The sequence below is a fragment of the Phaethon lepturus genome, unplaced genomic scaffold (assembly GCF_000687285.1).
Source record: "Phaethon lepturus isolate BGI_N335 unplaced genomic scaffold, ASM68728v1 scaffold1224, whole genome shotgun sequence".
Classification (NCBI taxonomy): Eukaryota; Metazoa; Chordata; class Aves; order Phaethontiformes; family Phaethontidae; genus Phaethon; species Phaethon lepturus.
This window is the reverse complement of record NW_010535253.1, coordinates 114198-137370: the sequence shown is the minus strand read 5'-3', so window position 1 is coordinate 137370 and position 23173 is coordinate 114198. Positions and strand designations below refer to the sequence as shown.

The following is a 23173-nucleotide window of genomic DNA, read 5'->3' as shown; positions in this document are numbered from 1 at the left end:
TATATATATATAAAAATTTATCTACCATGTACTGAAGTTGGTATAATGAGAGTCCTTTGGCTAGAGGAGCTGCTTCGTTTCATCCTTTCCCAACGTTGTAAGAACCGTTTTGCCAATCGTCTTTGTTTAACCTAACCCCAGAGCTGGCTTTAAGTGTTTGTAATTCAACTGTATGAAAAAGGCTACAAGGAATTTATTGAAGCAATTTTTGTGTCAAATTACCGAAACACCTGGTTAACCTTAAAAACATAAATTTAAAGAAAGAAACAAGGAACTTAGGTTGCCTGCTGAAAATGTACTCCACTACAAGAAAATGGAGTTTATTTTGATAAATACATAATCTAAAATATTTGGTATAGATAATGAAACAATATAAGGTATGCACAGTTTATAAAATAAACCACACATTTCTAGCCTTGAGAATAAGCTAAAGTGTGGATGTGGTGACCGAGTTAATTTGTCTGACATGCATTCTACTATTTTGAATTGTAGTAACCTTAAAATCCTACAGTCTGCTGTGGTTCCCTGTTTTCCTCCTCCTTGTTTGAGAATGGGAGACTAAATGAAGAAGATGACATTTCAAAGCCGTTATGGGATTTCCAAACCAAGTGAACTTCTGTTTTTAAGGATTATAATGGGCCTATCTAGGACCCAAGTCAAGGTTGTCCTGATTCAGGAACATAGGATCATTCAGATGTAGCTACTCTATACAGAGATGCGTATTGATTGCAAAGTAATTAACACGATCACCCAGTTGAAGAGACTAGAAGTACAACTTTTAAGATAAATGCTTAGAAACCTAAGTAATGACTGAGAGCTGGAGAAAACAAGGAAAAGCACAAAAAGAGCTTTTTGATGTGCAGGACTATTGATCAGAGGGGAGAAAGAAACAGGAGCTGTACTGTGAATGTGTGTAGTTTTATGTCCCTGATTTTCCTTTAAGTGTTGGTTTTTTAACAGTATTGCTTTCTTTTTTAGTTAGAACTGGCTCTTTAAAAATTGTACGGGATGGATATGACCTTGAAAAATAATGGGATTTAAAATTGTTTTGACTCTAGTGCAGCCATAGTCTACCCCATAAAGGTTCCTTTTTGTCAGCACCTTCTCAAGTGGTACAAGTTTCCACCGCTTCAGCACCACAGGGTATATCTGCTACACTCGGTACCGTAGGTGAGCTAGAGAGCTGTATTGATGTCCCAGACCCCAGAGCCCTGCACGCCAGTATTGTGTGACAGTAGGACAAAGGGATGGCGCCAACCGTCCTGCTGTATGCGCCAGTAACTAGAATTAATTACAAACCAATCGAATCCGTTGCAGCCAATTGGTAAACTAATTGGTAATTTTAGCTGTACATCTATATGTAGTTATCTGGATGCCTGTAACGGCGCTTTCAGAGCCACTTTTGTTCTGCTTCATCCTGCCTGACAAAATGGCCCTCATAGCTTTAGGGAGAAAGATGTGCATCAGTGAATATGAGGCCGCTCCAGCTGCTTGTCTTGTTTGTATTCCCTTGTTCGTAAAACATGACTCGGGTTACAGCTGCATGGTTCTGCTCTGATCACTTCTGATAATGTGTAGCTAAACATTCCTTAAAATAGGTTAAGCCATTTATTGTATTTTTTTCCCTGTGCCAACTAACTTCAGAAATATAACTCATATTCAGAGTTATTCTTTTTTCTGAGGAATATCTCAGTGGCAGACTTGAAAAGTAAATGATTCAGAATTCAATTTTGCGTTCTATGCTCTTATTGTTAGTAAGAGTCAGCACAACTTAGCGTGGACTAACTTAAATGGACGTGAATTGAATTAGAAAGCTGAAATTTTATTAGTGAAACTGAAAAAAGAACTGGCTAAATACTTGACTTGTTCATTTCTTGTAGCAGATGACTTAAGGGTTACTTTGGTGCTGTAAACCAACTGCCTTGTAAGAAAGATTTTTGTTAGCTTTTTTGTGGAGTATTTCAAAACAAAGAGCAACTATTACATCAGGAGTGGTATTCTGTTTGATTTCTCGTGTTTGACTTCTTGTGACTCTTCCCTTGTAACAACCAGCATACGTTCTCTATCTGTCATACGTACTAGTTAAAAGGATACTTATGCGAAAACTGAGCTGAATTTCAAACTTGCATTTGTGTTAATGACTTTATATGAAAAAGCATTTTGCATACATTAGAGGTCCTTTTTCTATTAAAGGGACAACTGAAAGTAAAGACGAATGGGATGTGACGTTACAAAAATGCACATTAGTTACCTGTACTGTAGTAGAGTGTTTTTACTGTTTTCAAGTGTCAAAAGTTTTACTGTTATCATTTGTAGTTACACGCTTACACCAATAAATTTGCATTTGTACTTGTTTCCAAAATATTTCTACGTAATAATTGTTTGCTTTGAGCAGAAAATTTCTCGTAATACCAACAGGAATGATTTTGACATAGTAGAGAATTTGCAAAACACCACCACTTTTTCATTACTGTTTTTCCTCTATAGCATAAAGTTATGTCTGTGTTTCAAACTCTGCATGTGAAGCTGATGTAAGTTTTCATAGAATTCAAATTTCGTGTGTGGATTTTTATTATTTTCAGCATGTTGTCATCATAGAGTACAGTATATATTTTTCTTGTCTTTGAAAGAGTAGTTGTGAAAGCTTCTATTTCTGATTGGTGTGATCTCCAGCTATCTCCCTTAGAAGTGCATTAATGTGCTTTGTTGGGTGATAATCAGCTCTGCTGGGAAGGTGCCTTATGCCTGTTGGCTGTGATGGTCTGTGTGTTTTTTCTCACACTGAGTAAATGATTTTTGAGTTTATATGTGGAATAGAAGTGATTTCCTAGCTTCCTGCATGGTAAAGAATTGCTGCTTTCTCTGCCAGTCACAGTAGATAACTATAGTTTGCTCAGGGAACAAAGCTAAGAGTTTAATCATATGGTCTTTTGCTCTGCTTTGCTGTGAAAAAACAGCAGTATTGTTTGAGTAAAGACTGCAGGATCCCAACTTATCTTTTAATTTTTTATTGTTTCTGTATGTAGTCTGACCTTACTATAGCTACCACACTTGTACATTTGACCAAACGGGTAATCAGCAGATACAGTCAATAATTTCTGAAAGATAAACATATTTTTATCAGAAACCAGTCTTTTAGATCCCTACTGTTCAGCCACTGGCATTTTATCTATGCATTTCTTACTGATACAGTGTGAAGTCAAGTTAATTTTATATGTCTTTTCATAGCAGTTAATTTTGTTAGAGACTGACACATAATTTGCAAGATTCTAACTATTTAATCAAGATTTTGCAATACTTTGAATTAAACTCCAGTGCGCCTACATCGTTTCTGACAGCATCTGTTTAAATCCTACCCAGGAATTATGGGATGGACTAGATTGCTCTTAAGATCCCTCCCAGTTGTGTTATTTTATGATAATGTGTAGATCTTTCAAGCCATAAAATATCTTCATGACTGCAACTTTCAGTGGTTAATTCATGTAAAAATGCGCAAACTCTTCGGTGTAGTTCAAAAGTAATTTTTAAAATGGTAAAAAATAATAGGGTTGTAATGGTCAAGAAGTATAACCTGGGTCTTGGAGTTGTAAGGTGTGGATGCATAATTACTCCATAGACAAGAATGTGCAATTAGTGGCTTTTTTTCACTTGTTAAGGTGTGCTAATCGGAGTAAAGAATGAATGTAAACTTCGCACCTTCCAGCTCAGCTTGTTTACTTCTCAGCAAGTTTATGTCAAACATGATGATTTTATAAACCAAGAGTAATGCTGCAGTCTTTCTCTCTCTGCCTCTCAAAATATCACTATAAGAGTCTTTTTGATTAAAACCTGCTTTATTAGTGCTGACATAATTTGAAAGTTCTACACACTTAAAAGTCCATAGGAACAGGTTTCCTGAACTTTGAAGCATAGGAACTGTGTTTTTCTAATGCAGGGATCCCAGGATTCTCCAGAAGGGATTCCTTCTGATGCAGTTGTCTTTGTGTAGCTTTGTGTATTTTTACTTCACAACCAGGTTAATCGTGACATTTTCAGTCTCCCACACGTCTGTAGGGTTTTACAGACAGCTTTGTTTATATGATTAAGCATGTCCAACATGTTTTAAAAGATAACAACTCTGACAAAAAAAATCTTGAAACAGTGATACTTTTGTATGTTAGGAATTGTTTTCTTGCCAGATTTTTCCATTTTGTCCTGAGACATTGGTACTCACAGAGATCTTAGAAAATGTGCACGGTTTTTGATAGGATAAATGTTTTAATGTTTGTTCACCTAAAAATCTTAACTATCTGGGCTTTTTTGTTTTCAGGGTTTTTCTTGTTGTGGGGGGCGTTTTTTGAGAGGGCGCTGCAGACTAGTGAATTTCCTCCTTTCTTTTCAGCTCCTCTATTGGGGCAGGCAGATTGTTTTTTAAATACAAAGGTTGATGTAATGGTTGCTTTTCAGGAAGTCCTGATGATGCTTGATAACTATGTAAGGGACTTCAAAGCATTGATTGACTGGATACAGCTACAGGAGAAGCTAGAAAAAGCTGATGCTCAAAGCAGGTAATTAGATTTATTTTTTTTTGAATCTACATCCAAATATTGTCTCACAGGAACCTTCATTTTGTATTTTAACATTTGCTCTGGGGCACCAGGAAGGAAATTTTCCTTTTGGACAGAATTGGTGGGAGGACCTAGAGGGGATTTTATCCTTTATCAGTGAACAGCTGTGCTGCAAATGGTGAAGAGTTTGGAAGTATAGTATCAGAAAGGTAAAACTGATTACATCATTACAATTTGTGCCTAGTGTTGAATTTGTGCCTTGGTACCTAAGTTTTAGCTTTGAGACGTAAATGAGAAGTACGGTTTCGCTGGTATAATTTGTGCCTGTAGAAGATGGGAGACCTGTAATATGTGTGGAGTGATACGCTCTGGTTCTTCCATTTTCCTTTGTTAGGTAGTGAGTTCAACCACTCTTCTGCCTAGGTAGAGACAAAAAGCAGACCAAATGTGACAGAGTGGTTTTATTAGTTCATTATAGGTTGTTAATCCTGCTACTAGTACTGGAACAAGTTAAAAAAAAAAAATTAATGTAAGTGCTTTTCTGAATCTATCTGCACCAGCACTGGGTTCTAAAAGTTTGATTTTGTTTTAAGTGCCAGTTGTAATTTTCATGTAATCAGGTAGCTTCAGGAGCAAGAGTTAAAAATAAAAAAGAAAAAAGCATCAGCTTCAATGAGATGCATAATGAAACTGCTGGCCTGGCTTCCGCCTCAAACTCTGTCTGTTTGGATGAGAACTTTTTAGGTTAGTGGCAGTTAACTTAAATTAACCTGTTCAGTTATATTTGCAAGTACACGAGTACACATTTAGCAGTAAAAGTTACTGCTGACAAAGTTTGGTATGTCAGTAGTAGAACAGGAGTGGATAGTGATATATTTGGTTAGTTCTACAGTTTTTTATGTACTGGAGCTATTTGATACCTATATTAACCAAAGCAGCGTTTAAACTGTACTGAATGCTCTGTTACACAGGATAGGTAAACACAGGATACCTTAAATAGTTGTGGCCTTTTAGGTGCGTTGTTACTGTCAACTAGAACTGGAGGATATTTCCAGTCCAACCCCTGATCCTTTCCTTTTAACTGGTTGGTTTGATGTTTGGTCCCACACTGACATTTAAAATAAGCATTGTAGTCTTGGGAGTATGCATTATTTTTTATATGGGCCTGGCTAGTATGGTTTGGAATTGGAGTAGAAACAATTGCTAAGATGTAGGATTAAATTCAGAGGCCTTAATCAATATTTTATAGCATTTGTCGGTGCATTGTTTCGTTTAAGGTGATATAGTTATTGCGAATTTTAAACTTTTCTTTCCTGAATTTGCAGGCCTACTTCATTAGCCTGGGAAGTGAAGAAAATGTCTCCAGGACGACATGTGATTCCAAGTCCATCAACGGATAGAATTAGCGTGACATCCAATGCTCGAAGAAGTTTAAATTTTGGGTATGAAACCGGATCGTAAGTTTGTTAAAGCTAAAATAAGGATTCATTTGAAGCAGAGCTCATGAATATACTATTTTTCTATAGTAATCAAGATATTGTTTTGCTGTTTATTAAGTCATATATGCAATTGTTTGCATTCATGAAAGGAAAGTATATGGTCTGTAGAAGAAAATCCTATCAGGCAGTTAATTTTTTACTTACTTCATTATATATTTAATTACTGGTCATTCCAAAGCCCTGAAGATAAAATACAATTAGTGTATTTCACGTTATCTGTTCAATACTCTCTTCCCACTAAAAAACAAAGGTCAAAATATCTGTAACTGGCATTTTAAAATTGCCAGTGTATGCAATGTGAATGGCCAGCTGTGTGTCTAAAAAGAAATATATGTCAAAAAGACATGTGTGAAGTGACATTATCATGATTCTGATGAATAGCAAAACTGATACTAGTTTAAATACAAAGCATGTTATATACTACAATAAAGCATCTTTTACTTGTTAAAAAGAAAAGCAGTTCAACAAAAATGTGCATAAACACCAGTTTAGAGCAGCACTGTCTGGTGCTGTTTCAGTTCTGGAGAACACGTATGTGTCCAATTTAAATCATTCTCAGGGTATCTTTTTAAGTTCATTCAGGTTTTGTCGGGATCTAGAGCACGTACTGTGTTTCACAGGAAAGATGCTTGTGTGTCTCAAAGCAAAGCGACACGAGACAACTACAATATTGTGTATGTTTGAGAAAATAGGATAGAAAATAAGGGTTTGGACATACTTGGTACTACGGAAAGTGTTGACAGAATGATAGGAATTATTAAGAAAGGAATAGAGGAAGAGAAAGTGGTGTTCTGCCACTGTGGAAACTCAGAGTGAATGACTCGTACCTTTGGTCATTTTCATCTCTTCCCAAAAGGAATGTAGAAAAAGTAGGAAAAACGCAGAAACTGGAAACAGGAACAATCAGAAGTATCCAACAGTATTGATGCAAAAAGAAAAGAATTTGGAGAAGAGATAAGAAGAAGGATATGATAAATAAAATCATTTATAGAGAGGATGAGTAGGAAAATTTTGTTCATTATTTTTCATTAAAAGGCATCAGGAGTACTAATTGAAATGATCAAACACCAAGCTTAAAATGACAGAAGTATTTTTCAAGACTTAGTATGTAGAATTTGTTATTATGTGATGCTTTGGATGCCAAAAGTATAAATTACTGCAGAAATTAAGATCATGAAGATGGAAGTCCGTCTTTGCTTATTAAACACAAAGATGTGTTTAATAAATTACAACAACTCTTTGGGGTAAATTGCTGCAACCTGGAACGTATGCCAAAGGAAGAGTCATTTTGCACAGTTCTGATAGTCTCTTTGCTCGGCTGTATGGAGCTATCAGAGACAGGGTATGGGGCTTGGCCTCTTCTTCTGGTTTCCTCACATGAAATGGTATTGCATCCCCATAGCATCGGTGGGGATTGTTAAAAACAAAAAAACCAACCAGCCATATTTTTATAATTTATGGAATTGTTCCTTACAGATGTTTTTTGTTGACTGACTTGATAAACAGAGGAAATAACAACAAATTGACATTTCACTGGGTTTAAAATAAGTGAACAGCCTGGTTTTATGGGGGTTTTCAACACATTTGTTTGAAACTTTTTGTATGATTGCAGATAAAATGACTTGTTGAAGAAGGGAATTGGATACTTCTTGAACATGTGCTGCTTGATTTTTTTTTTTTCATTTTCCAATTCAAAAAATTTTGCTTGCATATGTTTAAATAAAACTATATAGGTTTTTACTATAAGCCTTGTGCAGAAAATGGCAACTTTTTGTAAAAAGCAAAACAAAATAAGTAACCACTGCTGTTCTGTCCATCCACCCAGAATTTGGGTGGTCAGTATTACTTGAACCTTCCTGGAAGTTAGTAGAATGGCCTTCCAGATTTACAATTTATTTTTGCTAGAGTAGGTAATAGAAAATAGATCTATTCCTTTATTTACTTAACCTTGGGACAGAGTATGTTAGGGATTTGTGTGATCTACATTTACAACTAAAACTGCACTTTTTTGGACTTCCTGCCTGTATGTTTTGTTAGACTCCTTTTATTAGTTCTATATTGAACTAACTGTACAGTTCATTGATGAAATTAGGCTGGACCCAGGAAGATGCAATTACTGGTTATATGTGGCTGTAAATACTACCATATGTTCATTTCTACAATTTTAAAATTTGTTATCAGAGAATGTTTCCTGTGGGAAACGTTTCCTGTTTGTTTATCACAAGAGTGTTGCATGTTTCTTCAGTCATTAGACTTTTTTTTTTTAATTGTAATCTGAGAATTTAGCTTCTTGTTAATTTAGTTTCATTGACTACGAAATATAAGGAAACTCACTTGGAGATTTTTCTCCAGGTGCAGCACTATTTTCTATCTCCTTCTGACTTTTCTGTGACTGGGAATATGTAGTGGACTATCAAGGTAGTTACCTAGTAGAAACAAAAAAAACCAAAAGCCAGCACCCCACATGCTGATTTATTGCAGCATCCTTGTTTCTGTGGTTGGATTTACTTTTTTCACGAGCTGTATTTATAGGGCATTTGCTGATGAGAAATCTACGGAGGCTTTAATGTTCAAGAGCTAAGATTTCATTTTTTAAAGCTGTGGAAAGAGAAAAGGAGACAGGCTGTGTGAAGAGTTACTATAATCAGCTTTTCGTGTGGTTTTATCGTAGGTTCCAGTTTTTGGAACTAGCTCTCAGTCTGAATCATTGAACGCAAAGCTTAAGGAGAGAGCATCCTGATAAAATTTTCTAACGAACCTTTCTGTTATTTGATTAGACGCTAAACAGAGCTATGACTTTCATTTAGGAACCCTGCAGTGACAATGTCTGCAACACGCCTGGCTCCTTCTGGTGTAAGTTGGGCTGATAAGGTAAAAGCCAATCATGGAACTAAAGCTGCCAATCCTGAGCTAGCAACAGCACAAACCTCTCTGCCACCTCCAGTACAGAAGTCATCGCGGAAAAACGGCAAGTCTCTTTAAGTGGCTTCAGTTATTTTCACAAATTGTGTGGTATAAAGTTAATGCAGAGTGTGATGACCTATTTGCAGACCAAATACAATGTTTAAGTTAAGTATCAAGATAAAAGGTTAACGCAGCCTTACATTGTAATAGTTAAGTTTGAGACGAAGTTGTGTTTTCATGTGCAGTTCACGTTCTACTGTAATTTCCATTAACTAGAATCTGATCTGTTAAAACACCGGTACGTAACACCCTGAGAAACGAAAGGTCTTTGGTCACAAACTGACAATCTAACTAACTGCAATTTGAAATGGTTTAACAATATAAAGAAGAATACATGTCCAGGAATCTGTAAAAGAGCTCAAGGTAGTTTTATGTGCCCAAGGAGGCAATGTTCTTAGAACTGTGCTGAAGTTATAATTGATGGTTTTTCTTTGAAGACAAGAGTTACCACATTCAGTTATGAACTGTTTCTCTAAAGATTCTCCTTGGACAGTGCTTGATATGGGGTCTTTTGTTCTAGAAGAGATTTATTCAGTTGTACACATAAAAAACTTTACCATTTGGTTTATAAAGTTAGCTGCTTTGCACACACTGGAACCCTGAGTTTGTCTTCAGAGATGCATTTTTGCTATTTATTTTTTTCATGTGTGGTCCCAGGTGACTTTCTGCAGAATCAGCAGGCAGGATGTAGGAATGGATATTTTGAAAGTTACTGAAAGAGCATATATTAATCTAAGATAGTTCTGCGTTCAACCTAGTAGTAGTAGAAGTCGTGTATAGTGATTTGGAGACTTGTGGTGTATTATGGAGCTAAAATACCCTGTCCAAGTGTCTTGCAATTTAAAATAAGTGAGTTCAGTAGCATGCGGATTCTTAATGCTTAGAAAAGAACAATCAAAACCATACTCTACAAATGGTTGTTTGAATTGATTAATACTGTTTGCATGAGAGAGTATTTTGCTGTATATATTTGCAATGAGCTGGTTAGAGAACAGTAGCAGGTTGGCTGAGTTTTCAGCTGAAGGTGTAATTCCACTTTTACTTTTTGCCAGTAGTGGAAGCTATTCATAATGAAATATTTTTCTGTTGGTTATCGCTCATATTAAACTGACACACTCCAAGCTGTTGCTAAAATACCTTTATTAGGGGTTCTTGTGCATATGGAGGGTTTTATTAGCTACACAGGGAATAAAACTGATCTATACTTCCATATGGATAACATATTTTTAAGAGGCTAAAAAGAAAACAAAAGACCTTATCCTTATGTTAGTTTCAGGCATTTAAAGGGCTTAAAAGTCAGTGTTGTGCTGTGTTTTATAGGCAGTTACCTGCAGCTGATGAGCTCCAGGTCCTGTAGTACTGGCCTGTAAGTGTTCAGTGATTTTCAAAATCAAATGTACTATATAATTCAGTCATGAAACAATTTGTTTTAAGAAATAACAGTCATTCATTCTAGAAGCTTTGCTTATTCTTAAGATTGTCTTCTCTCTGACAATCAACATTGGAGAATTTCACTTCTTTTCTCATGGCTGAATTGTAATGTTTTTAACAAATCAAATTCTCTTTAGGAACATGTTATCCTTTGTACGGAAGCTAGAATCACTTTTGTAAAATCAAATTAACCTCACTGATAGGAACACAAGAGAATCTGTGAAGTTTACGCACAGGGAGTCACCAAGGCTCTTCACATGCATTATTGAAGCAGATATGAGGCTTATGTATCATCTGCTCTGCCTGTCCAGCAGCTAATGCACTCAGAGCTGTTAGGTACATTCAGGCCCTGTGGGAGGGAGGATTCCTCCTGCCACCTTGTAGTGCTCTCTTGCTCACCCTAAAGCCCAGCTGGGGCTTACAGTGGCAAGATTTCCCTAAAACACTTTTTCTCCAGTGATTTCCAACAGCATTATTATGAGGTTTCACAACGGTTTTGTGACGTGGACGTGTGGTATGATACCGTATCTGTTTCGTGGTTGATGGACTTTCTAAATTTAATTAAATAAGTCCGTAGGGACAGAAAAAATTCATTACTTTCCCAGATATTTTTTTTAATTTTTTTTTTCCTGGATGCATAATTAAATGAGGTTAAATAATCTTATCTGATTTCCCTCATTAAATTTACTTTTACAGAATAAAAAAAAATTTTTGTTTTTCATGCTTGAGTGTTTTCTACAATATGAAACATAGTCTAGTCTTACTGTCTGACCAGTTTATAGCAAGAGAAAAGATTGATTTAGTAACAGTAGTTACTGAAGTAGTAGCACACAGAGGCAATAGCCTAGCATGAAATTAATTCCCAGGTGCTTGTGGTAAGAGGTGACATAGGTGATACAAATTCAGAGTGTGTATTAAGGCTGGAAGTAGGTGTTTACAGTTAGAATATTTGTTTATTTTTACATAACTTTGGAGACAGGACAGTCAAGAACATGTGAGTTTCTCAGGAATATTGAATGTTTTTTTCGGTTGCCATACTTGAAATCTAGTTGTTGTTGTTGTTGTTATATTTCCTGTATTAATTGCTCATATCCATAGCTGTGAATAGTTGTTCTTTGGAATGTAGCTAAGACTTAAGAGTTAGCAGACATACAGTCTTCTAAAGTAACTGTCCTGGTTTGGGCTCACACGTGCTGGCACCTGATCTTGTGGAAACATGTGGAACTTCTGTGTATTGAGAATGAATTGCGGGAATGTTGTCACAGACAGCAAAGGAGAGTTTATTCCTGACGGAGTTTTCAAATTCTTAAGCACAATTTCTGTTGAAAATTTTACATTGATTTCCTTTTTCTTATCTCTCCCCTTCCTCCCCCCCATTTTTAAGTGACCATTAAAAGTAGTCTGACAATTAACATCTATAATTAAATTTTCGCTTATTAACTCACCATCTCTTATGGTTTGTAAATTTACCACTTCTTTCACCACTACGTTTTCTCTTTTTTTTCAGATTTATTTTATTGTTCTTGTTTTCATGTCTTTTGCCCTGTAACTGTGTTTTGGCTGAGTTCGTGTTTGTAGATTTGCTTCCAGATTCTCAAGTAATCATAGTTTTCCAAAATGCCTCTCAGATACAGTTATACTACTTTAGATTTAAAAAAAATTGGGGCTGAAGTTTAGTAATGAGTGGGGAAGGTTGAATAGGCTTTGGTAGTATATTACTTGCAAGTAAATTTTTAAGAAGGGACATGCATCTCCTGAGGTAGAACTAAGAATTTTGCACATACTTGCCTAGACTTTTTTTATTGATGTTACCAGTAAGGCTGCTTGGCCAGTTCTTCCAGATGGAGTGACTTTGAAAGAGTAAGGACCCGGTGGCTATGAGGGCCTCAAGATAACAGATGGTTTGTCGCTTCCATGTAATACAAGAGCGAGCAGGAACAGGGAAGTTCAAATGAAACCAGAGAGATTGAGGTAGTCAAATGAATTATTCATTAACAAAACTCGAGGAGTAATCAAACCCAGCATGTGATACTTAGCATGCGGAGATGGCTATGGGGCTATATGAAAGGAATTCCAGACTTAGGGGGAAAGAAGTGAAGGAAGGGAGGAAGGATGATGTCCTACTGAGTATTAACTTTGCTTCAGATTAGGAGCTCTGTGATCTAATGTCAATAAATGTATTGGCTTTGCAAAGTTTTTGTTAAAAACGTGCCTGGAAATGACTGAATGCTAAACTGATAAGTCAATTAAAATGAAAAAGTACATCCTTGTGCACAGCTACTTGTCAGATGGCATAAAACTGTTAAACTGATCCCAAATATTTCAACGGTCTGAATGCGCGCTTGCATTAAAAACTGTTTTGTATTTAAAGCATTCACCAAGCAATGTTCTTTACAACACAAAAGATGTATTTCTGTGCTGTTAAAATAATTGGATGAGTCTTGAGTAGTAATTATGAGTCTGACTGAACAAGTACAAATTAATAATTGAACATGTATGGCTTTTACTAAAAGATTAATTCTTATTGTAATAAGTATGATTATGGCTTTGCCATGTTCTGAATAATTTTATTCTGATTAATTCTATCATTTTAGGGTACTAAGAAATATGCCCCAAAACAACTAGACAAGGCAGGCAAGTTTGGGTGTTTTTTTTTTTTGTTTGGGTTTTTTTTGTTTGTTTTTTTTTGGAATGACTTTAAGTAGATACTAGTGAAGATATTAGTAAAAGATATTAGAAGGTATTAGTACAATTATTATTAAGATACATATACCATTAATATATCTTCTTATCTACATGTTAGTAAAATTATCTTTAGCTAGTAGATGCTACTGAAGAGTACCTCCTGATCTTACATAAGGCATCTTTTCTACATTAAAACAGTAAGAGCTGACTTCGATTTTCAGAAAAAATAGAAATGAAATCTTGCAACAGTCTTGTTTCACAAATGACAAACAAAAGGAATTGCAGTCCAAAAGTCTGCTGCAGTGAAGCAATGGAGAGGTTTTTGGTTCGTTTCAGCAGTCTTCAGAACAGTCTCTTCATTGTCTGTATATGACTTGCCAGGGAAATTTCTTGGCCAAATTTTATCATAAGCTCCATGGAGCAAAATGTTTGTGGTCCTACCAATTACAACAGTCAGTGGGGTAGGAGCAGCTGTGATATACAAGGGGCCTCAGCAGTCCTCGATGTCCCATGTAATGCAGGGCCACATTCTACACAGGCAGTGTGCCTTTCTGCAGTAACTCTGTTTGTGATTCTTGCGGAATTAAAACCCCATTCTCTGGAGTATTGTTGGAGATAAGATGTCTCCGAGAGGGTAATAATGTGTTTAGATCACTTAGTCCTGTAGGTAATAATATTTTTTCCATATAGAGATGAAGAAATTAAAATAAAGCCAAAGTTACTTACAGCGTTTGAATGGAAAGTCTGCAGTAAAGCAAAAAAATGTAATCTGTATCTTTTTGACTGCCATTCCCCGCTCTAAATCAGTGCTGCATACTGAATGAAGCATGTGCAAGTGCACATGGGGGGAGTGGACATAGAAAGGCTTTTTGCAGAGGTATGCTGTCTCTCGTTACCATCAGTAATCTGGAGAAATCAGCTATAGTCATTCACACAAAGTTTTTTAATTTTGTTTACTTCAAAATATAGAGTGAATTTTCTAGAGTAAAACAGTTTCAACAGTAAAGTATCAAATTGAATTATCTTTTTACGTCTGTCATATTATCAGTATTGTTAAGGTTTGTGAACAATTATATAAAAACAGCTATTGCATGAGCCAAGATAAATTTCAGTACAGTCCTGTTAACTTCTCTGGTAACTCATAATTTATACAAGCCATTGGTCTAGGCTGCTGTGTTTCATCCTGAGATGTTGAAAAACCCCATAGTTAAATGAGCACTTAATGTTTGTAAAATGCTAGATGCCAAGGGTAGCGAAGTATGAAAGAGCCGTTAGTTCTTTTTTAGGCTAAGTTCCAGTTTACTGTTACTGCTGATGTTGGAACATCAGATCAAGTCCACCGAAAGGTAGTAGTACCTTTTACCAGTAGTTTAATCCAGTAGGTACAATGGTTTTGTCTTTTACCTAAAATATTCTTCATTTTTATTGACACTCCTATGACTGTGCCACTGCAGTGCTTTGTAGTACGGTGAAAGTGTTCGTACCAAAATTTCTGTACTTGTTTTAGAGTGGCCAGAAGCACACGCCCTGGAGGGAACTTTAAAAAGAGTGAAGGATTTTTGACCGTGAAAACTGATGTTAAGACAGATCCTTTTTATGTATTGTAAATTGCTTTAAAATAAACATACGTCTTCTGAAAGGAAGAAAAAATATTTTGTTCTCCCATCTCCTTTTGGGTGTGTTGACCTGTGTATAGATGTTATTGGGAGTCCCTAAATATGGTTCACTCCTTGTAACCTAACTATCATGTGTTCCTACTGAAAGCAGGTAGTATTTTTAGAGAGCATAACACTTGTATCTTACATTTTTTTAAACTACTTTCTATTTTGCTTTTTAAAATCAGATCTCTAGAAATGCAGGTTTTAAGCCAGTCTTTAAGTTGGTAATGTGCAATTCATCTTAATGTACAAATCGTTCCATTTCCTCACCACCCTTGGGTGTTTCAAATTACTTCTTTTGACAACCAACTAGACGCACTTATTCCTATTCATATTTATGTTCAACTCTATTGTTTGAGCTCTGATCTTTATGCCTGAGCTACAGGACCATCTTTGTTACTAAAAGCTTTAGAAATACCCAGAGAATGATTTTGTTATACAAGTTCTATTCTATTCTAGATTTTTTTTTTTCCTCTCTGTAAAGCAGGCAATTTAGTGTTGGTTCTTTGATTCTGTACTCCTCCAGGTAAAAATAACCTCCCACACCCTTCTCTTCCTTCTCTTCCTTTTATGTGAATGAATCTAAAAATAGCTTATGCCAAAATACATTGGAAAATATCGTGCATAGTTAGTTCTTGTGTTTTTTGCAAGAACTTTTGTTCAGCAAATAGACACATGTGAACTTAACTTTCACGCTTGTGAGTTGTACCATCAGGTCTCAGAAGAATCACTTAGAGTTATTTCAAGATGTATGGGAAATTATGTGCTGGTATTAATTGCTGGCCCCAAAAATGTTATATATGGAGAAGGGAGGGTCCACCTGACTGTTCTAGAAATCTGACCACACTTAAGTTTTGATACTTTAGGCAGACAACTGTGACTTTGAAGGCCTTTCAGGTATGTACCACGATTAGATACCAGAAATGCTGATCAGCGATTTGTATTTAACAGCTATTTAGTCATCAAAGTAAATTGAAGTAAACTGCTCTTCTATTTTCTCCTTCAATTTTCAGTCCCACTGTAGTAATATTTTGCTATTTCCTGGAATCCAGGAAAAGAAATTTTCCGAAAGCTGACACTGATTAGTGTCTTTCTATTATCGGAATGAAACAAATGGAAAAAGTAAAGAAAACATTTCTGGAAGAATAGTAAGCCACATTCTGGACAATACTTTCCACTCCAAGATGTGCAATTATGTCTGTACTTGCAGAGATTTGCACTTTCACAAAAGGCCTCTAACGTTACTGTTGCTACAAAGAACGAGAAGAGTGTGGTTGCTTTGTTGTGCTTTAACCTCTCGTGAAATAGCACCATAGGCAGGAAAAGCTTAAGTACATCTTGCCATTTTTTACATGGGTTTGTGTATGAGTAGCTTAGCTTCTTGAAGTAACAGAATGGTCCCGTGAATAGAGTTGTTCAGCCTTTGTGAAACTGATAGCACTCCTTGAAGTAAAAAGCTTTGCTAAAGAATATTTCCTTGATTTTTTTTTTAATCAATTTTTAAAGAGAACATTTTTATCACACAGCTTGTGTAATACTGTAATGAAATAGTTGTTTATAATACTTTTAAGTCTTCCTTCTTAGAATGGGGTATTTAATTTTTGTCATAGATCGAAAGGATGCAGAGGGCTGGGAGACGGTTCAGCGTGGAAGGCCTGTTCGATCTCGATCCACAGCTTTGGCAACAAAACCTCCTGTAGCTGCAGAATCACTAAAGTCCAAAGGTGACAGTGACAAAGAAAATGTCGTTTCACCACCATCGGAGAATAATTGTGGGAGTTTGCTCACTGACAATGGTGCATCCAAAACCGCGGAGCTTGTACAGAAAGATCCTTTACATCAGTCTGAAGGTCCTCTTACTGAAAGGACTCAGGTCAGTACAATTTTGAACCATTTTCTAGCTTTAAATGCTGCAACTTTTTCTTTAGAGTATTTTCTAAACATAGTGTTCTCTAGAACTTTGATTCACTACCCAGATGGGAAAGGGATTTAAAAATAATGGCTATTTCAGTTTCATTTATGAAAATGCATTAAGATGTTGACACAAATAGGCAAGTTAAAAATCATGAGATGAACCATGTATTTTACAATGCTTTGGACAGGTTTCCCCTGTTTTCCAAAAACTCAGCATTAGGCACATCTCATACATAGAAAATTTCAGGTAGAAAGATCCAACTTTCTCAAGGTTATGAGCAACTGAAAATATCTATACATGGAGCTGTTTGCATCACTCGCTGTAAAGTTGCCAGCTATTTTGTTAAAATGCTTTTGAAAATAAAAAAATCCTTTGACTGACTTTAAAAATCAGTATATTACATTTCGTTCATTTTGCAAATGTCCTTTATTAGTTCACAGCACCCGCCCCAGAAGACAATGGGAGCACTGGCACACCATTGCAAGAAGATGCCTTGCAAAGAGTTTCTGAGACGGCTCCAGTTGTCACAAATACTGACTGTACTACAAAAACTCTGCAGATTAATGAAGCTTCCTCCCTGACCGCTGACAGTATAGACTGGCATCAAACAGAAAAAGCTAAAACTGAAACTGAAATGGATCCCTCGGATATTTCAAATGTGAGTGCTGCCAGATGGGTAAGAAATCTTACAAGATTTCTGAGTAATGAGTAACTAATAAATATAAGCCTTAATTTTCTCATTATGTGTGGCACAACGTTTATTGTTAGCCTACTGAAGAAATTCTAGAAAAGTCTGTAGGGTGCTTACTGTAGAAAAAATAATTTGTTCCACAGATAGTTTTAATGATAGGATTTAATTACAGTAAAATTCCTGAACTTAAACTAGAAAGATATAAACGTGTTAGTTGGGATAAATAGATCGGTGCTCTCATTAATGTTTTCAGTAATTTTTCATTTCCTTCCACTATCAATCATTTTAAGTCAGACTCTCATTAAGTTCTTACTCCAGTTTTATTAATTATTCAAACTGGAAACACATGGGATATCAAAATTCTGTTACAAACACATGTAGACCTCTGCCTTTTAAGACTGGCTGAACGGCTCTCTTGGGTCTTCCTATACAACGAGCAATTTGGACAAATGCCATTCTTAAGCAACTAGTGTGAATTCAGTATTCTGTTTTTATGTGGCTTCCCAAAAAGAATGTCCTTTCTTGTCTGTAGAATTCCGCAGGTTTCAAGGTGCGTCTGCTTTACTGGGATTCTCAGAGCGGAGAATTGCAGTAATGATATGTAAAATCCAGGTTATACTTTCAGGCTTTGTTTTGGTTTTTTTCAGAAACTAGAATAAAATTCTGATTTGCACAAGTTTTCCTGTAAATCGCTTTCCCTTTCACGTTTTTACAAACTGGACTCCTGCTAGGTAATTTCCAAGTCAAAAATCTGTTTTAGAGCTGTCTTCTAGCATCTCATCCACTAACATTGTTTCAGATTTGCAATTATTTACAGTTCGAGATGCTGACATCTTAGTGGGATCTGTGTCTCCTGTGAGCATTTTACTACTCCTGGTTAGATTGCTTCGAACACCGATGGGTGTGTTGTGGCACATTGCTTGGTAGCCAGAGTGGAAATGAACCAGTTAATACTGGAGAAGACAATCAGCATATTCCGGGTTACATTCTTGCTTAACTATCTTGTCATTCATCTTAAAAACAAGGATAGCCTGAGATTCCACAGTATTAACTGTGGTAAAGTTTCCAGATGCAGTTCACCATTTTTATCTTTAATATTTCAGAGCATGATTACTTTTCTGGAGAGAATGCAAAGGCACGCCATTAATGTTTCATTAAAGTATCTGTTGCTTAGTCCCTAAGACTAGGTATTTAAAAGAATAGTTAGAGAAGAACTGTCTTTGTTGCTTTTAATGACACTGTTTGTGTAATACATTTTGGAATTTTGTGAATTATAATTTCGTGTTTCATGTAGCTATTAAATGTGTTAATAGTTGCTAACAGTTTTAGTGAGGTTTATATTTCAGTTACAAAGTTCAGCAGTAAGGAACAACAAGTAATCAGAAGTTGAACAAGATGTCATATCATTCATATTAATTATATGGAAACCATTTTTCTGTGCCTGCTTCTGATTTTGGGTTTTTTCTGGTTTCATGTTTCCTACAGTCTATGGCAGAAGTTCTTGCTAAGAAAGAAGAGTTAGCAGATCGCCTGGAAAAGGCAAATGAAGAAGCCATTGCTAGTGCTATTGCAGAGGAAGAGCAACTAACTAGAGAGATTGAAGCAGAGGAAAACAATGACATTAATATCGAGACTGACAATGATAGCGATTTCTCTGTGAGTGTTCTATTTATTTTGACGTGCCCAACTTCAAGCTGTCTTTGATGTCAGCAGAGTATTAATATAGAATTTGTTAGTGTTTGTTTTTGCATTAATGCAACCTTTTTTTACATGCAAACAAAGTAAATAGTATCATGTAATAATTATACTATACAGCTTAAGGAATATTTAGTCTTACTAAACTCAGCAGCACGGTGCTGCCTACTTCTGTGTGCGAAACTAGGAGAGTTGGGACTTGTTATTTTCATTGCTATCACACAGGAGCTGCTCTAGGTGAAGCAGAAGTCTCCTTTTCTACTATCAGAAACAGCAGGAACAGCATCTGGCTATTTCAGTTTGGAAACATTGATGAATATCGCTGAGTTGGCACTTTTTAGTATGTATATACACCCGCGCATTAAGGTTTATGTTTTTACTGTCTGGATCGTATTAAATTTCAGGCTAGTATGGGCAACGGAAGCATATCTTTCTGTGGTATGTCTATGGACTGGAATGATGTCCTGGCAGATTATGAAGGTAAATTTTCATATATTACTGTGGTTACACTGAAATGACAGCAAAATTTAGGAAAATGCCCATTTTACTCATGGCTAGTTAAGGTTAAGATCCCCCTAACATCTAAATATTATTCCAAGTTATGTTATTTTTATGTTATTTCCTTAGGATGGACTTGTGTCTTCAAACTATCTCTGTGTGTCTTTGTTCTTCCGTTCTCTTCCCCCTTCTCTCTATTAGAATTTTAAAATTTGTTAATTTCTTTTTTTTTTATTACAACAAATTAACAAATAAAATTTGTTACCCAGTTTTGTCTTAACATTTGGCTAAAAGCCTAATAAAATCATTGAGCATTGAAAATGCACAGGCATTAGAGATGCTTCAGTCTGTGTTTGCACCTTACTTAGGCTCAAGAAAACTCATTTGAGAGAGAACTTTGGGACGAACTAAGCCTCATTAATTGCACTTCTCCCAGAAAAGTGTGTCCGAATAATCAAACTCTTTGTTTTCTTTATGTACAGCTCGTGAGTCGTGGCGCCAGAGTAATTCCTGGGGAGACAGAGTGGAAGAAGAGCCTGCACGTCCACCTGGACATGGAATACACATGCATGAGAAACTGTCATCACCGTCGCGCAAAAGGTTTTAGAATTGCTACCTGTCTTGATTAGCCAGTGAAAACAAGCAACCAAAATCGTGGCTGCACGGAACTGTTCATAAGTCTACTTTCTTTAAGCCCGTGGGTGGAAAGTGTTAGAGAAATCAATTTATTATTTTCATAATGAGCTAGGCTCCTGCTACATTGTCCAGTAAATAAAGATTTGAAGACCAGAAGAACAGTATTTACATTTGGGGGAAATAATTGCCCTCCAGTGGCCCATTTGTGTTCTCTTACTGAAAACAGAAATATTTGCAACACTGTCAGTTAATGTTGTCTCACTTGCTTTTCCTCTGCTTTGTTTTTTATTAAAAGAACAATTGCAGAATCCAAAAAGAAACATGAAGAGAAACAAATGAAAGCTCAACAGCTGAGAGAAAAGTTACGTGAAGAAAAGACACTGAAGCTTCAAAAATTAATGGAGAGGGTAAGCTTCCTGTAATACAAAGGAGCCAGTCTGCTGCCTTTCAGAAAAGCTTTTTTTCCCATGTGGTTTTAGAAATGTTAGAGATTGAAACTAGTGGCGAAATGAAATTTTCCTCTGAGTCTGAGTTCATGTAGTTCTCATAGATGGCTTGTGCGTCACAGATGCTAAAGAAAGCATTGGTTCAAACCATGAATTTCTGTGAGAGTGTTGCTGACATACTATACTGACTCTGATTCAGGGAAGGCATGATAAAAGTACAAATGTGTTGTGTGTATCTGACATAAATGCTAAAACTCATGCAACTGAAACAGTTAGCAAAACAATGTACTTTGGGTTAAACTGAATACAGGCTTTGTGTAGGGCATCAAAATGTTTTATTACTGTAAATAAGGCTTCAAAGGTCAGAAAATTATGAGGGCCCTACTTTCAGTTACTGTACCAATAATGAATTTACTCGTTATATATAGGAGAAAGATGTACGGAAATGGAAAGAAGAATTATTAGATCAAAGACGCAGGATGATGGAGGAAAAATTACTCCATGCAGAATTTAAACGTGAAGTTCAGCTACAAGCAATTGTGAAAAAAGCACAAGAGGAAGAAGCTAAGGTAAGTTACTTAGTTTTAGAGGGAAACTACTTAATAGTCACGCTTATATATGTTCTGTACCTCCGAGTGCTCATGAGTAGGTTGTGAAGGATGGCACAAGTTAGATATGAACATGTGTGAACCAGGAAGCAGGTAAAAACTGATCTCTCTATTATCAACACTGTTTTCAGCACAAATCCAAAACATAGCCCCATACTAGCTGCTGTGAAGAAAATTAACTCTACCGCAGCCAAAGCCAGCACAACATAAATGAAATATTTTATTTTAAAGACTGTTTTTCACAAGTAAAGATAGATGTCTCTTCTTAAAACTAAAATGTTACATTATATAATGAGCATGTATCTCAGCTGTGATTGATGCAGCTGTTCATCTGTATTATTTTAAGATAAGCACAACAAAACTGATTTAGCTGTTTTACCTAGTCACCGTTTCTCTCTCTTGGATTAAAATGATCTCTAGGTTCTCTAATTCAGTCTAACATACCTTCATTATTATTTCATTATACCGGTGTGACTTCTATAATCGTATTAACTAAATCACGCTTGCCACATTTCCCCAGCTAGGCAGATGTTTCAAGTATTGTGTGTGTTTAAATGTGTAAGATCTGCTGCCTCTTGAGGTTCTTGTGTTCTGGAAATAAAAGTATAATTGGGCCAGAAGGCTTTAGAGAAACAGCCGACGAGTAGTATAGCTGAAGACCATGGTAACTGTTGCTGCGCAATTGGTTATCAAAATTCCCCGTGCTTACTTGATTACTGAACTGTGAAATCCATTCTGTAAATGGATTCTAGTCAGTAAACAAAGCAACAAAAAAATCCTGCCACCGTTTACATGATCTGTTGTTGTCTGTCCATGTATCTTCTCTTTACTCATTTCTTTTGTGGATTCAGAGAGAGCATGAACTTTGAGTAGAGCGAAAGAATTTCAGTTTCAGTCACAGGTTTGAGTGTGGTTTATAGCTGATAATTTTTTATTATTTTTCTCAATAACTTTGGGTCTAAAATTTTGATTGTTATTAAATCGAAGTGAAGTTAAATGATAGTTTGATTTTTTTTCCAATGTGTATAGATTTCTAAAGCATTTGCATTTGAAAGCCTAAAGCTGACAAGAATTTTGTTCAGGCAAGCTCCTAGTGAGGACAAAATATTGATTAACTTCATGAATCTAAGTAGTAGAAGAGCATATTCTTTGATATTTTTCATATACACATGAAAGTACTTTAAAGTTATATTTTTCATATTATTTTCTTTTTTTTTATTCTTGTGTATTATACTGTCCTTTGTTTGGAAAAAAAAATATGTGTAAAGTAGGCTATACTGATAAGAAATATTAAGACAATGAGCTTGTTTGGTTTTCTTCTTATTCGTGTATGTATAGTTTCACTTTTTTATTCAGTAAGTACCCATATATTTAAAGTTCAGTCAAAAGACCTTCTGGATTCTATTTTACTGATTTATCCATCTGGGTCTTAGCATTCCACATTTTGCGTATGAGAGAACAGACAAATGAAGTCTCATTGCTGAGGATACTGGCAAGATTTTCCTGGTATTAACCCAAAGTTTCTTGTCTTTCTGATACAATTCAGTTTCTCTTTTATATTCCATGGACTATTCTGTTAAAAGAAAAGAAAAGCTAAAACCCAAACTCAACAAAAACTTTAACAAAAAACCAAAGCCTTATTCTCAACTTGTAATTTTCCAAGCCATTCTGGAGAAATATCCCACCAGTTTACTTATCAAACGCATAATTAACAAATGGATGGAGTTGAGTAAGAATGAAACTCATTTCAGTGTTTCAGATGTTTTCTTATACTGTCTGTTTATTTGCAGGTAAATGAAATTGCATTTATAAACACCTTAGAAGCTCAGAACAAACGTCATGATGTGTTGAATAAACTAAAAGAATATGAGCAACGCTTAAATGAATTACAAGAAGAGCG

The 23173-nt window shown here is 35.8% G+C and overlaps 1 protein-coding gene across 2 annotated transcripts in view; it reads left to right on the top strand.

The window, feature by feature from the left end:
• The first annotated feature begins 4452 nt into the window (after window positions 1-4452).
• Window positions 4453-23173, top strand: part of SCAPER (S-phase cyclin A-associated protein in the ER) — a 132172-nt gene continuing 113451 nt past the window's right edge. Inside the window, exons 1-11 of one of the 2 annotated variants that reach the window (XM_010285733.1) lie at window positions 4453-4547; window positions 5873-5989; window positions 8854-9014; window positions 16395-16657; window positions 17133-17357; window positions 18876-19046; window positions 19490-19565; window positions 20066-20183; window positions 20515-20626; window positions 21094-21234; window positions 23064-23173. The exon at window positions 23064-23173 is cut by the window's right edge and continues 34 nt beyond it. In XM_010285733.1, coding sequence (XP_010284035.1) covers window positions 4456-4547; window positions 5873-5989; window positions 8854-9014; window positions 16395-16657; window positions 17133-17357; window positions 18876-19046; window positions 19490-19565; window positions 20066-20183; window positions 20515-20626; window positions 21094-21234; window positions 23064-23173 — 1586 coding nt within the window. In that variant the 5' untranslated portion in view covers window positions 4453-4455. Of the gene's footprint in view, window positions 4548-5872; window positions 5990-8853; window positions 9015-16394; window positions 16658-17132; window positions 17376-18875; window positions 19047-19489; window positions 19566-20065; window positions 20184-20514; window positions 20627-21093; window positions 21235-23063 lie in introns of both variants that reach the window. The other variant, XM_010285732.1, reaches the window with a different exon arrangement.